We start from the raw sequence: 12194 nt of genomic DNA on the forward strand, positions 1-12194 counted from the left end.
ATCTAAAATATTAAAAATAAATAAATAAATAATAAGGTTTATTAGTTACAAGGACAAAAGTGAGCTAAAAAGGTAAGTGAAAGAAATATTTTTAATAACATTGACGAATAAAAAGTATATTTAGACATTTTAAGATAGTCCAAAGATATTTTTTGCCCTTTTATATTTAACGAATGATCTTTACTTGAAAATTTGTTGGGCAAGTTTATTATTGCTCCCATTGGACATAATTAGTTTTGAATATCCCAATCTATGCTTCATAGGCAAAATAATTAGAATTTATACCTAATGAGCAACATAAGCAAATTATAGTGGTTCTCTGAAATACCTTGAGGAATGTCTAATGATTAATAAAATTATTAAAAATTAGGTTTAAATTTCAACTAAGACATAAAATTATGTAATTTATTTCCATTCAGCCAAATTGTGGCGGATAAAACTATCTGGTAGTTATACATATTGGTGAAAGATAACAGATATTTCATAAAATAATTAAAAAATAATGTGCAAGTTGATCCAAACATCAACTATAATAAAATTATGTAATTTCTTTTCATTCATCCATATTTTGGTGGACAAAATTATTTGGTATTTATATATGTTGGTGAAATGTAGCAGATATTTCGTAAAATTAATAAATAAAAAAATATGCTAGTTAAACCAAACATCAACATTATAAAATTGTGTAATTTCTTTCCATTCAGCCAAATTTTGGTGGACAAAACAATCTGATATGTTGGTGAAAGATAATAAATAGCTCATAAAATTAATCAATGAATGTGCAAGTCGATCCAAACAATAACATTATAAAACTATGTAATTTCCTTCCATCCATCTAAATTTCAGTGACAAAATTATCTGATATCTATATCAAAGTAACAAATATCTCAAGAAATTAGTTGAAGTGTGTACAAATTGATTTAGACACCGTCCTTATATATATATATATATATATATATATATATATTCTCCATAATGTATCAAATAAATTATTAAGAGATCTAAAGGCAAACTGGCTCAAGGCATATGAAATGAAGTATTTTTTTTTCTTCTATATATGGTATCCATAATGCATAGTTATCAAGGTACATTAATATGTTTGCATAGAAATGTGTGGAAAAGCTTTAAATTGCATTAAATTTTCAAAACTACCCAACTTCTCATCTAAAAAAATTTCATTAATAAGTAGTGGAGAATCCATCACTCCAATCTCCCCCTCTCACTTCAATTTATTTTCTCTATTTTCCACAATATCTTAGTCCAAGTGTGTCAAGAAAAAGATTATTTTTTTTTATCAATTATGGGAGATTTGGCACAAAAAAATGTTGTGGAGAGTGAAAATAATGGAAGCAATATTGGTGAAATAATGTTGAGGTTGTTTCCTATGGCATTATGTGTAGTAGCACTTGTCATCATGCTTAAGGATTCTCAAACCAATGACTATGGTTCACTTTCTTACTCTGACCTTGGAATTTTTAGGTAACTATATTTTTCGATTTGTTTAAGTTTTATGCATTAACGATAAAAAAGGTTATGTCATTTTGTCTTTTGCATATTCTTGATATCATCCAGATATCATCTAGTTAGGTTTTTTCAGTATTAACAACGTGGAAGAAACAATCAGAAATAAGCTAGCTATAATTATGGCTTCGATCACTATTGTTACGAAACAAGATTATTTTTGTGTCATGAAAAAAACTATTATACAAATCGAGTTTGTTTTATTGCCTTCATCCCAAACGTCCCAAAACTAATGGAAAATCTATTATTCGTTAATAAGAGTAACATTATTTCGAAACTCTATGAACACACAAAAGAATCATGCAACACAAGATATATAGATAAATCTCTACGATAAACATTAATCGCAAATTTGATAGCGGTGGGGTACTAGAGATCATTACTTTTGTTGATAACGTCCACATATTGAATGATTTGAAAAGTTATAAACTATACTCAAAGATCTTTGATTAGATACTTTAGTCCATCGCGCAATTGACTTAGCCCTAGGGATCTCCTTAGACTCTATATATTACTTCCAACCAATGAATATCATATATATGTATATATACGAAACAATATTTTATATATTCGTTATCACATTTTAACGCCTTTAAATGTAACGAAATTTTTGAAATCGATACATGTAACTAGGGGTGTATATAGGTCGGTTTGGTTTGGTTTTTATTTAAAAAAATCTAAACCAATTATGTCGGTTTATTAAATCTAAAAACCAAATCAAATCACGCAAAGTCGATTTTTTTGGTTTCGGTTTTAGTCGGTTCTTTCGGGTTTTTTACAACTTCGAATTTGAAAAACTATAACAATATAATTGTAACTTCAGATCTTAATACAAAATAAAATATTTACAAATTTTACAAGCCCAAATTTGAAATAAAATATATAAACATTGAAAACTATAAACTAACTAAAAATATATTAACAAAGTAGATTATAAATAATATTTTTTATCTATAAATAAAATAAAATTATATATATATATATTATGTCGGTTTGGTTTGGGTTCGATTTGACTTTTTTTCTTTTAATACCAAACCAAACCAAGAGTGGTCGAGTTTTTTTTTCAACCGTCAAACCAATCAAACCAAACCACAAATCGGTTTTTTTTTTTTGATTTGATTTAATTCGTTGATTCGGTTTGACTTGTACACCCTACATGTAACTTAGTATTATTGGTGAAATATTGAATGTGGTGCAGGTACTTGGTACATGCAAATGGAATTTGTGCAGCTTATTCCCTTTTATCAGCTATAGTTGCAGCTCTTCCTCGTCCTACAACATTGCCTAGGGCTTGGACAATCTTCCTCCTCGATCAGGTTATTAATTTCCCATTTATATATTCCGCATCATCGATAATTGTGTCAGAAAATTAATCCACTATTTACATAAAGATCCCTTTAAAGTTATCAGATATAATAAAGAAAGTAAGAAGGGATAAGGTACTACGAAAACATAAAGCACTTAAGATTGTTATGACGTTGGAGAAATGATAGTTAGCCTCCAAGTACAAAACTCAAAGTTTGGTGATAGTTCATAATAAGTGAAATTAGTAACTATACTATAATAAGTTAATTACATTTTACCAAAAAATTAAATAAATAAGTATATAATACATATAAAGCTAAATCATTTTCTAAGTGCTACTTAAAAATTACTTGTAGAAATAGAAGATAATTTAGTCAAAGAACCCTTTTATGATTAGTGGGGGAAAAGATCTTACATTTCTCTATTGAAACAAACTCTCAACAGGTTCCCCATGCCCATTAATTCAATTATTGTAATTGGCATGTATGCACATCTAGATACCTCAACTCGTCTTTACTATGTCAGTTAAACACTCCAACTTACAAAATCATCATCTAGACACCTCTAAAATTTATGTCACTTCAACATCTGGTGTCAACGATTATTGTAGTGTTTAGTTGTCAGTTTAGGTCAATTCTAGATATACACTCTCAAAGTTAGAGTGCTAACAAGTCCAAAATCGAGTGTTTGGTTTATTTTTCTCAATTGCTAAAAGTTTTACTATGTAGATATTGACATATATTATATTGGCTGCTGGAGCTGCATCAACAGAAGTGATATATTTGGCATATAAAGGGGATACTGATGTTACATGGAGTGAAACTTGTGGTTCTTTTGGTGTTTTTTGCAAAAAGGCAACTGCATCTGTCTCCATTACATTCATTGTTAGTCTTTGTTATGTTGGTATTTCTTTGCTTTCATCTTACAGACTTTTTAGCAAATATGATGCACCAATTGGACAAAACAACAACAAAGGAGGTATAGAGATAGCTAATTATTGAGATCAAATGGTATGTAGTCACATGTTTTCAAGATTTGATGTTGTGTAATAAATATTACTTCCTCCGTTTCATTTTATATGATGTTGTTTGATTAATAGCTCAAAGTTCAAGAAAGAAAGGAAAAAACATAGTATCTCAAGACTCGAACTTGAAATAGATTTTCCACAGTAATAGATCACAAGACATAGTTTTTAAGGAATTTCTACACTATTCAACCACGCTGAGTTCAAGTCGAAGTTGCCATATAGACTTAACAACATGAAGCCATGAAGACATCACACGCATAAAGGTAAAAACACACAATGGCCACGCTGAAACGCATGATTTTTAACAGTAGCTATTACGTTTTTAATATCTACTTCCATGAGAGCAGAGTACTTGCTGTTTTTTTCCAAATGACTTCACGAATCAACGAGCTTCATACTGCACGACTGCACCAAAACAATATAGCTTAGTGTACTTGTAGAAATAAAGAACTAAAATGAAAAGAACGCAGAAAGTGAGACATTGTAGGTTGGCCCAGATTTCAAACAGCAACAAAGTGAGATATTTCGAGATAGTGTCTAAATTCTGAGTTGTGGTAAAACAGATATTTCGAGATAGTGTCTACATTCCTGAGTTGTGGTAAAACTCCTACTAAGAAGATTCTTGTATTAGAAACCTTGCACTGGGGAATGGTTTATTTAGCTTTCGAATCTCTAGATTTACAACAAAGAAATACAACTATATGCATAACAACTATCTTAGGATTGCAAACTCGGTAGCTATCAATCAAAAAGATACAGTCCATTGGTGGACCTAGTGAATCAGCAGCAAATATGGGCTCACTTTCTTCCTTCGGGAATAGTTTTAACAGTTTAAAGGACATAAACATATTACACTAAGTTGATTTCTATTGCTAACAGAGGCAATAATATGCCATATCCTCTAACTTAAAACAGAATCTAATGAGACTGTTGTTGCAGCATATGGACCATTAAAATGGCAGGCTAAACGCACATACACAGATTAAACCGAAGCATATGTTCTAAACCAGATTCACCTAAAGATGCCCAAAAGAAAAGCTAATTCAAGCATGATATGCGACAGTATGGTTGAATACTATATGCAAATAAACGTGAATACAGTTTTATCAAAAAATATTTTCTTATCTCTTAACTTCCCTTTCAATCGACAGACAGCCACAACTAGTAATCAAGATAACTGCAACACTAAAAGACAATAACATAATAAGTTCACTAAATGAGGCAAATAACTTTAAATACGACTACTATTTAATTGTTGAAAAGTTCATGGGTTGTAGCAAACATTACCTAATAAACACAATAGTAAAAGATTAAAGACCATCATACTGATCACCAATAGAATCCTATGACTGTTCGATTTTCTTACATGTTCGCATCTCATCATTGCAATTCTAAGACTATTCTATGTTATGCTTGAGCCTTTTTCTAAGACTTCTCTTTAACAAAGATACTACATTGGATGCAATATTTACAACTCAATAGAAAGCACATCAATTCCATCCCCTACCATCCCGGAAGGCTAATTGAAAAGAGGATGCCACATGAAATTTCACTATATCAAAATTATAGCACCTTCTGAATTTCAGTTCACCCAAATTACAAATCTTTCAGCTCAAATAAAGCATATCAAAATCAAGCATGAAAAGGAAATAGTGAATACAGTAATGAAGAAGCCATACTAAAAATAAATGAGAAGAGAACAATAGAAACAACAACACTTCCATCTTTTGAACAGTAGAAACAACAACATTCCATCTTTCTAAGATCAACCAATTTACTCCAACACTTCTTTTACTCTCAATTGAATAACCTAACCAAGTTAGACAAACAAAACCATAAGCCTTAACCTACTAATCCATTCTTAAGAAACAATCCTTGTCGAAACTGAACCACTATAATATCAAAAGGGGTAGTTTCCTACAATGTCAAAAGTGTTTTCTTAACAACAATATCCAAAACACACCTTGACTAATTCCACTCTACCACCCACCAATTTAAGCACGGGATAGCATTGTTCACCTAGGCCATAACAGATGGAAACAAAACATGTAGTCTTTGAACCTAAAACCTCATGATCTTCAGTTCAACCCACTTTATTTCCCACAATCGAAATATAGCTATCTAGGTCAACTTGCTTGAACCTCAAATCAACTGATTTTTCTTATAACATAATGTCGAAACAAACATACTCAAATCCCTAACTCAAGTAATTTGTTTTAATTTATCCCAAATACCGCAATCAAGCAAACATTAACACATAAAACTCAGATTAAAAGGGTAACAAAAGCATAAAAGGAAAAATTAATACTTCTGCGAGTCCTCTTCTTGTAAAGGATACGATAACCACATTCACGGCACTGTATCACATCACCAGGCTTTAGGGTATTCTCCTGTCCACAATCTTTAAAAAAAAACAAAAAAACGATTAGCTCCATGACACGCTAAACCAAAATTAAACAAAAAAAAACAAAAAAAATATGAAAAAAAGTACCTCCGCAGATGTAGCTGACTGGTTCAACAGGTTGAGAATCCATTGATGATCAACTGTAAGCAGAGACGAAAAACTTGAAAGGGAAATTTATGAGGGTTTATAGGGTTTATATAGAGGGTTTTGTATGTGATTGGTAAAACTTGTTGGGCCTGGGCCGAGTTATCATCATCTAAATCCTTCCTTAAAGGGGTTGGGCTTGGCCCAAACACTATTTCACTTTATTGGTAAAAATAGCGTACACTAGCCACTTTTTGGTTTGATCTTAATTTTTTAGGACAAACAACGCAAATCTCATTAGTTCAGAGTGTAATCACGTGCTTTTTCATGTATATTTGAAAATATCATTCATGTAAGATTTCGGTCTCCAGATACATAAGATCAAAATTATGTGTAATTTTATTTCAGATACACATTATTCAAGTAGATTTACATATACGTGGTATACATTGGACTCTCTCACTCGCCTATCTCCTTTTTCGAGCGTGTTTCACCCTATGTATTTGTATTTTGGAAGATATTTGGTACCCGGTATCCTAGATATATATATCTAGTCTGATTCGCATGTATATGTAATACATTGTGACTCTCCTGCTCGCCTCCCTCCTATCGCGCTCGTTTCTCTCCCTATGCATATGTATTAATATATCTGGTAGCAAAAATATATGTATCTAGGTGGTAAAAATATAAATGTAATTAGGTAGTTTTCCATTTTTTTAAGGTGACGTTTGGCCATATTTTATTACTCATAAAAATAGAAAAATAGTCATAAGAAGAATCGTAATATTTAAGAGATTTGACATTATTAATTATTTCTCATTCTTTTATAATAGTTGCCCTTTAATCCTCATTCAAAAATAAGTATTCGTTTATATTAGATAGATAACGCATTATCTTATATAAACAATTAAATAATCGAATAATCTAACCAAAAAGAGAAAAATCGAACCAAATCGAATAATTTAGATTCAAATAGAATAACACTTTAATTCACGTTTGAACACTAGAAATAAGACATGTAATTGCTATAACAAATTAAATTATACAGATATATAAGTTAAATCCTCAATGGTAGAAATAGAAAAATCTTTCCTTTAATTCCACTGCCTATATATAGGAAAGTGTTTATTCAACATAATACATAACAAATAATTTCCATAAAGAAGAAATTAAAATCTCATTCACCCTTGTTTGAAAATATGGTGGTGAAGAATAATGTCAAAGTAACTAATTCTCTAAGACTAAACTCATCACTACCATCAAAATACAGGCATGTGAATGACAATTAAGACAAAAACTAGAAAGAAAGAAAAAAAGAAGAAAAAGGAATTAAAAAAAAAAAATCCTTTTCTCCTTGTGAATAAACATGGTATGCACTTGTTATAGTTTTAACCTATGTTGCTCGAATCTTCAAAAAAATATTGCTCTATTAGTGTCGGATGAACAACTGATAGTATTTTTAAAGAGTCTGAACAGCACGGATTTTAAGACTATGGTAGTGCTTTTATTTTCTTGGAGAGAATAGTATAGGCAGTTTTTGTAAGGCCATAGGCTTAGTAATAAGCTAAGATGGATCTAACTTCGGCTCCGAGGTATCGATCTCTTTCAAGTTTTCTATCGAGAGAAGATGAAATAACTGATACATAAGCTTCTTCCTCATTGATGGTGTCCAATTTTTTAGAAATTGGACATGGTTTAGGCAAAGAGATAATTTTTTGTGGAGCAATTTCTGTTGAGAATCTCATCAATTTAAGAATATTGGCCATAATTGTAATGTTGGAGAGGGGAAGAAATTGGTAGTAGTATATATAATAAGAAATTGGAAAATGTTGTGACAGGCCTTATCAACTTATTGTATTTATAGAAGAAAAAAAGTGAGAACTATTTATTAGGGGATATGTGTGGTTAATTAACTAGTACGCAATCACACAAATGAAACACAAAAAGAAAAACAAAAAGATAATATAAGTATTTAACGAGGTTTATAACCTACGTCAAACTGATAGAGTTTTGCACTGTGAAAGAGAAAAATCAATATAAGAACATGACTCGAAATTTGCAAGCGCATTGGATATTGTGATACTGTGGTGGGACCTGCTCTAGGACATTGCATCATTATGGTGAGACGGTGCTCTTGGATACCACTCACTGATTGCACTCAATCGATCTATTTAAGATTGTCATTAAATCTGATACAATCTTAGGCTTATCGATCCTTAACCCCCACTACTATCATATAGTTCAATCTCACGACACGTATTATTGTTTTGGCTTAACCGACAGTGGCAAAGTTTTCTCTCGGACTACACCATCATCAGACAAAAATGTGTGCATAGATACTTGTCTTATGAAACTCTTCACTTTCCTAATTCTTTCATTTCAAATGTGTGATACACTTAATGTCATGTGCAGTACTCGGCCAGTTTACATATTCTTGTTAGCCTAAAAGTTTGTCAGTTCTTCTTTTTGATAAAAAATTACGTGTCAAGTCAAAATCAAATTCAAACGAAGGGAGTATTCAAAAAAATTATTTCCATCGTGCACAATACGTTATTGTGTTTTAACATTACACACCAAACTACACAGCCGTCCTCTACTTTTTTTGCATTAATTGAATGAAAATGTCTTGTTTGGCCAAAATTGACTAAACAGGAGGGGACCAAAAATCAAATTCTATATTTGAAATTTAAATTTTCATTGGTAATATTTTCTATTACGAAAAATATATTACAAATACATACCCAAAGTTCAACAAGTTCATGATATGTATTATTCGTTTTGGTTCAAAGATTTCATGCATTTATTTATTGTGTTATGGCATCATCTTGACCTAAAAGTGTGTGTATGAGTGTATCCGTGCTGAGATTTGTCTTATTATCATATATATATATCGTGAGAGTCCGATGTTCATATCATATATTTCTCACAATTCAAGTCATGATAAGTTGTTCGCTTTGATCTAAAGATGGTTATGCCATCGTCGAACTCAAAAGCATATGTATTATCATGATCATGTGAACTTGTGCGATCTATCTTACATAGCATTTCATTCTTTTTTAACTTTTCAATGTAAAATTCGTCTAAAACATCATATACGTGCACTTCATTGTCAAAAACTTGTCAGCCTAAATCTTAAAGCTTCTTTTTAATCTGTCTTCCGTCATAAACGTCACACTCAATGTGCGTGTGCATATAGGACCAAATTAAAGCTTTCGATATTAATATCATTTGCTGGTTGAAAAAAAAAAATATCATTTGCTGTCTCTTTTTTTATTTTATTTTATTTTTGATGGCCTTTTGAAGCAGCTGAGAGCCATTTTCTGTTTCCTATAAGAGAAAAAATTACATGAAAAATGAAACTATGATTTATTCAAGTTTTTTCCTATTTAAATAATTTTTTTGTAAAATCACAAGTTTATTTTATTTATGTTGTGTGATACTATTGATCAATGAGGGAGCCATGATTTTCGCTGAGAAATTCAAAATTTTAAAGAAGTAAAGTCATGAAAATACTCAAGGGGATTTAACATTTATCATATTTACATTAAGAATAATTTAGACTTGTATACAATATATATATATACACAATTATTTTTTTGCGGAAGAGCCTATTGACATTCCTTATGTATATTTACATTCTCGTCACACAAATATCAATAACTTGTCTGAATATCTACTTAATATTCTATTAAATATTATCACATAAATTGAGATGCACGGACAAACGTATTGTTCGTGAGTACCAGTAGTGTCACGACTCCACATCTTTCTACTTGTATAGATCTCCTCAACAATGACCTTTCATTTTGGCATATTTTATTTTGAAAAGTGTTTTTTTACTTTTGTTAGAAAAATAATTTATGTTTGATAAAACATTAATTGCTATTCAAAAATGTGTTTTAAATTGATTGGTCAAACACAAACTGTTTCTCTACAAAAATATTTTTTTGAAAATTGTTTTTTCAAATAACCTAATTTTAGAAGTTTGATCAAACAGACAACTAGTCATTATCTATAATAATTTTTCATTATAAAATCAAAGTTCTTTTATAATTAGTTTTTTATGTTATACTATCTTATATATTTTCTATATAAAAAAATTGCTTATAACAATCAAATAAATATCTAAACAAACGATATCGTTATAACGACTCTACTAAGGGAATGATCATGAAATTTTAAGAGGCATTGGAATATGCTGGCTTTCGATCGAATGCTAGTTTCTACATATATAAGAGCTTTAACTACAAGAAATGAATGACAATTCTTCTGCCACTTCATTGACCAATACGTAGTGGTGAAGTTAGAAGTTCAGATATAAATTCGATCGAATTCAATAAATTTTACTTAAATAATGTATTTGCATTAAAAATTTATCAAAGATGTATAAATATCATATTTAAAATTCAACTATTGTTACTTGAAATCGTTACTCTAAAATTCAAAATTCATAAAAGTTGAAATTCTGTTTCCGTCTTTATTAAGTATATGCTCATGTTTCATTAATTGTATTATGTGTTCCATTTGAAAAAGGTAAGTGGACTTGACCTCTTTAAGAGGCAAACCTCCCTTTTTGCATTAGTGACAATGCCAATGAGATTTGATGATGACAACACATGTCATAGCAAGTGGCACAAGAAGTGACACCGTGAGAAAAGTAAATTTATTTCGTATTTGTATTTGGTTGAAGGTATTAGCTAAAATTGTTATACATAAAAGATGGATTTGATTATTCAAGTGATAATCATCTTGAGATAACTTAATTTTGACTTTTCGTATTAAATAGTAAAATATTAGTATAGCATGTTCATGAGTTTTTCTTTCGTGAAAGCGGATTTGCAGTAATCACAACCTCTGTCACTAATTATTGAGAATCCTCACAAGACGTACATATGCATTGTGTATTTTATATTGACATTGGTTGATTCAAGATTGACTGTCATCCTCTTTGTGCTATCAACAATTAATCAATCACCAAAAAAAACTCAAAAGAACTTGAATTATAGCTAGAGAATTACTAAGCGCAAATCGCGGACAAATCGAGGATCACAAAGATAAATAACTGTTAGGATACATTGATGACTTGAAGCTCCGGGGAGGAGAAAGATATGTCGGAATAGTATATTTTTTGGGGAATTTTTGTAAATAGACACAATAATAAACTTAATTATGCTCTATAGCGATAGTTTGCATATTTACGGGCTGTAGCTACAATTTAATATGTCTCATTTGTATAATTAGCTGGTGAGTTTGTGTAATTCACGGGTATGTTTGTATAATTGAGCTATTTTTATATAAACTCGAAATAACTAATTTATACAAATACAAACACCTGAACTTTAAACTGTTATATAAATAACATTATACAAAAGTTATACAAATTTCGAATTATACAAACGTGCGAATTATACAAAATCGAAACCCGATAATTATCACTGAATGTTGATCAGGAGTGATAATTAACTAAACCTATAGCTATGATGACTAATTAACTAGTATATGTTTGTTTAACCACGTAATTTTCCCATATATTTTTGGGAAAATTGTATATAATAGCAAACTATTAATTCAAATTAAATGTTATAACATAATTTGATTTAATTGTACCACATAGCAAACTGTTGCTATTTCGCCACTCTCCTGGTGAATCTCGCTCGCCACTCTCGTTCTCGCTGGCAGTCTCTCTCGCCTCTCTCGCTTTTATACAAACACAAATGTATAAAGTGTGTTTGTATTTGTATAAAGCGAGAGAAAATTGTATATATACATTATCTTTTCGTTCCCCTCTCTCCCTTCTCCCAGATCTCGCTCGCCACTCTCACTCACCTCTCTCACTTTATACAAACACAAATG

The 12194-nt window shown here is 30.5% G+C and overlaps 1 protein-coding gene and 1 long non-coding RNA gene across 2 annotated transcripts; one reads left to right on the forward strand and one right to left on the reverse strand.

Moving 5' to 3' along the window:
- The first annotated feature begins 1187 nt into the window (after nt 1–1187).
- Nucleotides 1188–4192, forward strand: LOC102601436 (CASP-like protein 2A1). Its single transcript, XM_006359949.2, has 3 exons — nt 1188–1479; nt 2720–2837; nt 3555–4192. Exons 1-3 carry the CDS (start codon nt 1301–1303, stop codon nt 3825–3827), a joined length of 570 nt encoding a protein of 189 aa, XP_006360011.1. The 5' UTR covers nt 1188–1300; the 3' UTR covers nt 3828–4192.
- Nucleotides 3958–6446, reverse strand: LOC102602888 (uncharacterized). The gene is made up of 3 exons (XR_368305.2): nt 6345–6446; nt 6162–6254; nt 3958–4258 (listed from the first exon to the last, which is right to left on the reverse strand). It is a non-coding gene; the product is annotated as an uncharacterized lncRNA (long non-coding RNA).
- Between the last annotated feature and the right edge of the window lie 5748 nt (nt 6447–12194).

The sequence above is a fragment of the Solanum tuberosum genome, unplaced genomic scaffold (assembly GCF_000226075.1).
Source record: "Solanum tuberosum cultivar DM 1-3 516 R44 unplaced genomic scaffold, SolTub_3.0 scf00312, whole genome shotgun sequence".
In the NCBI taxonomy this organism is placed as follows: Eukaryota; Viridiplantae; Streptophyta; class Magnoliopsida; order Solanales; family Solanaceae; genus Solanum; species Solanum tuberosum.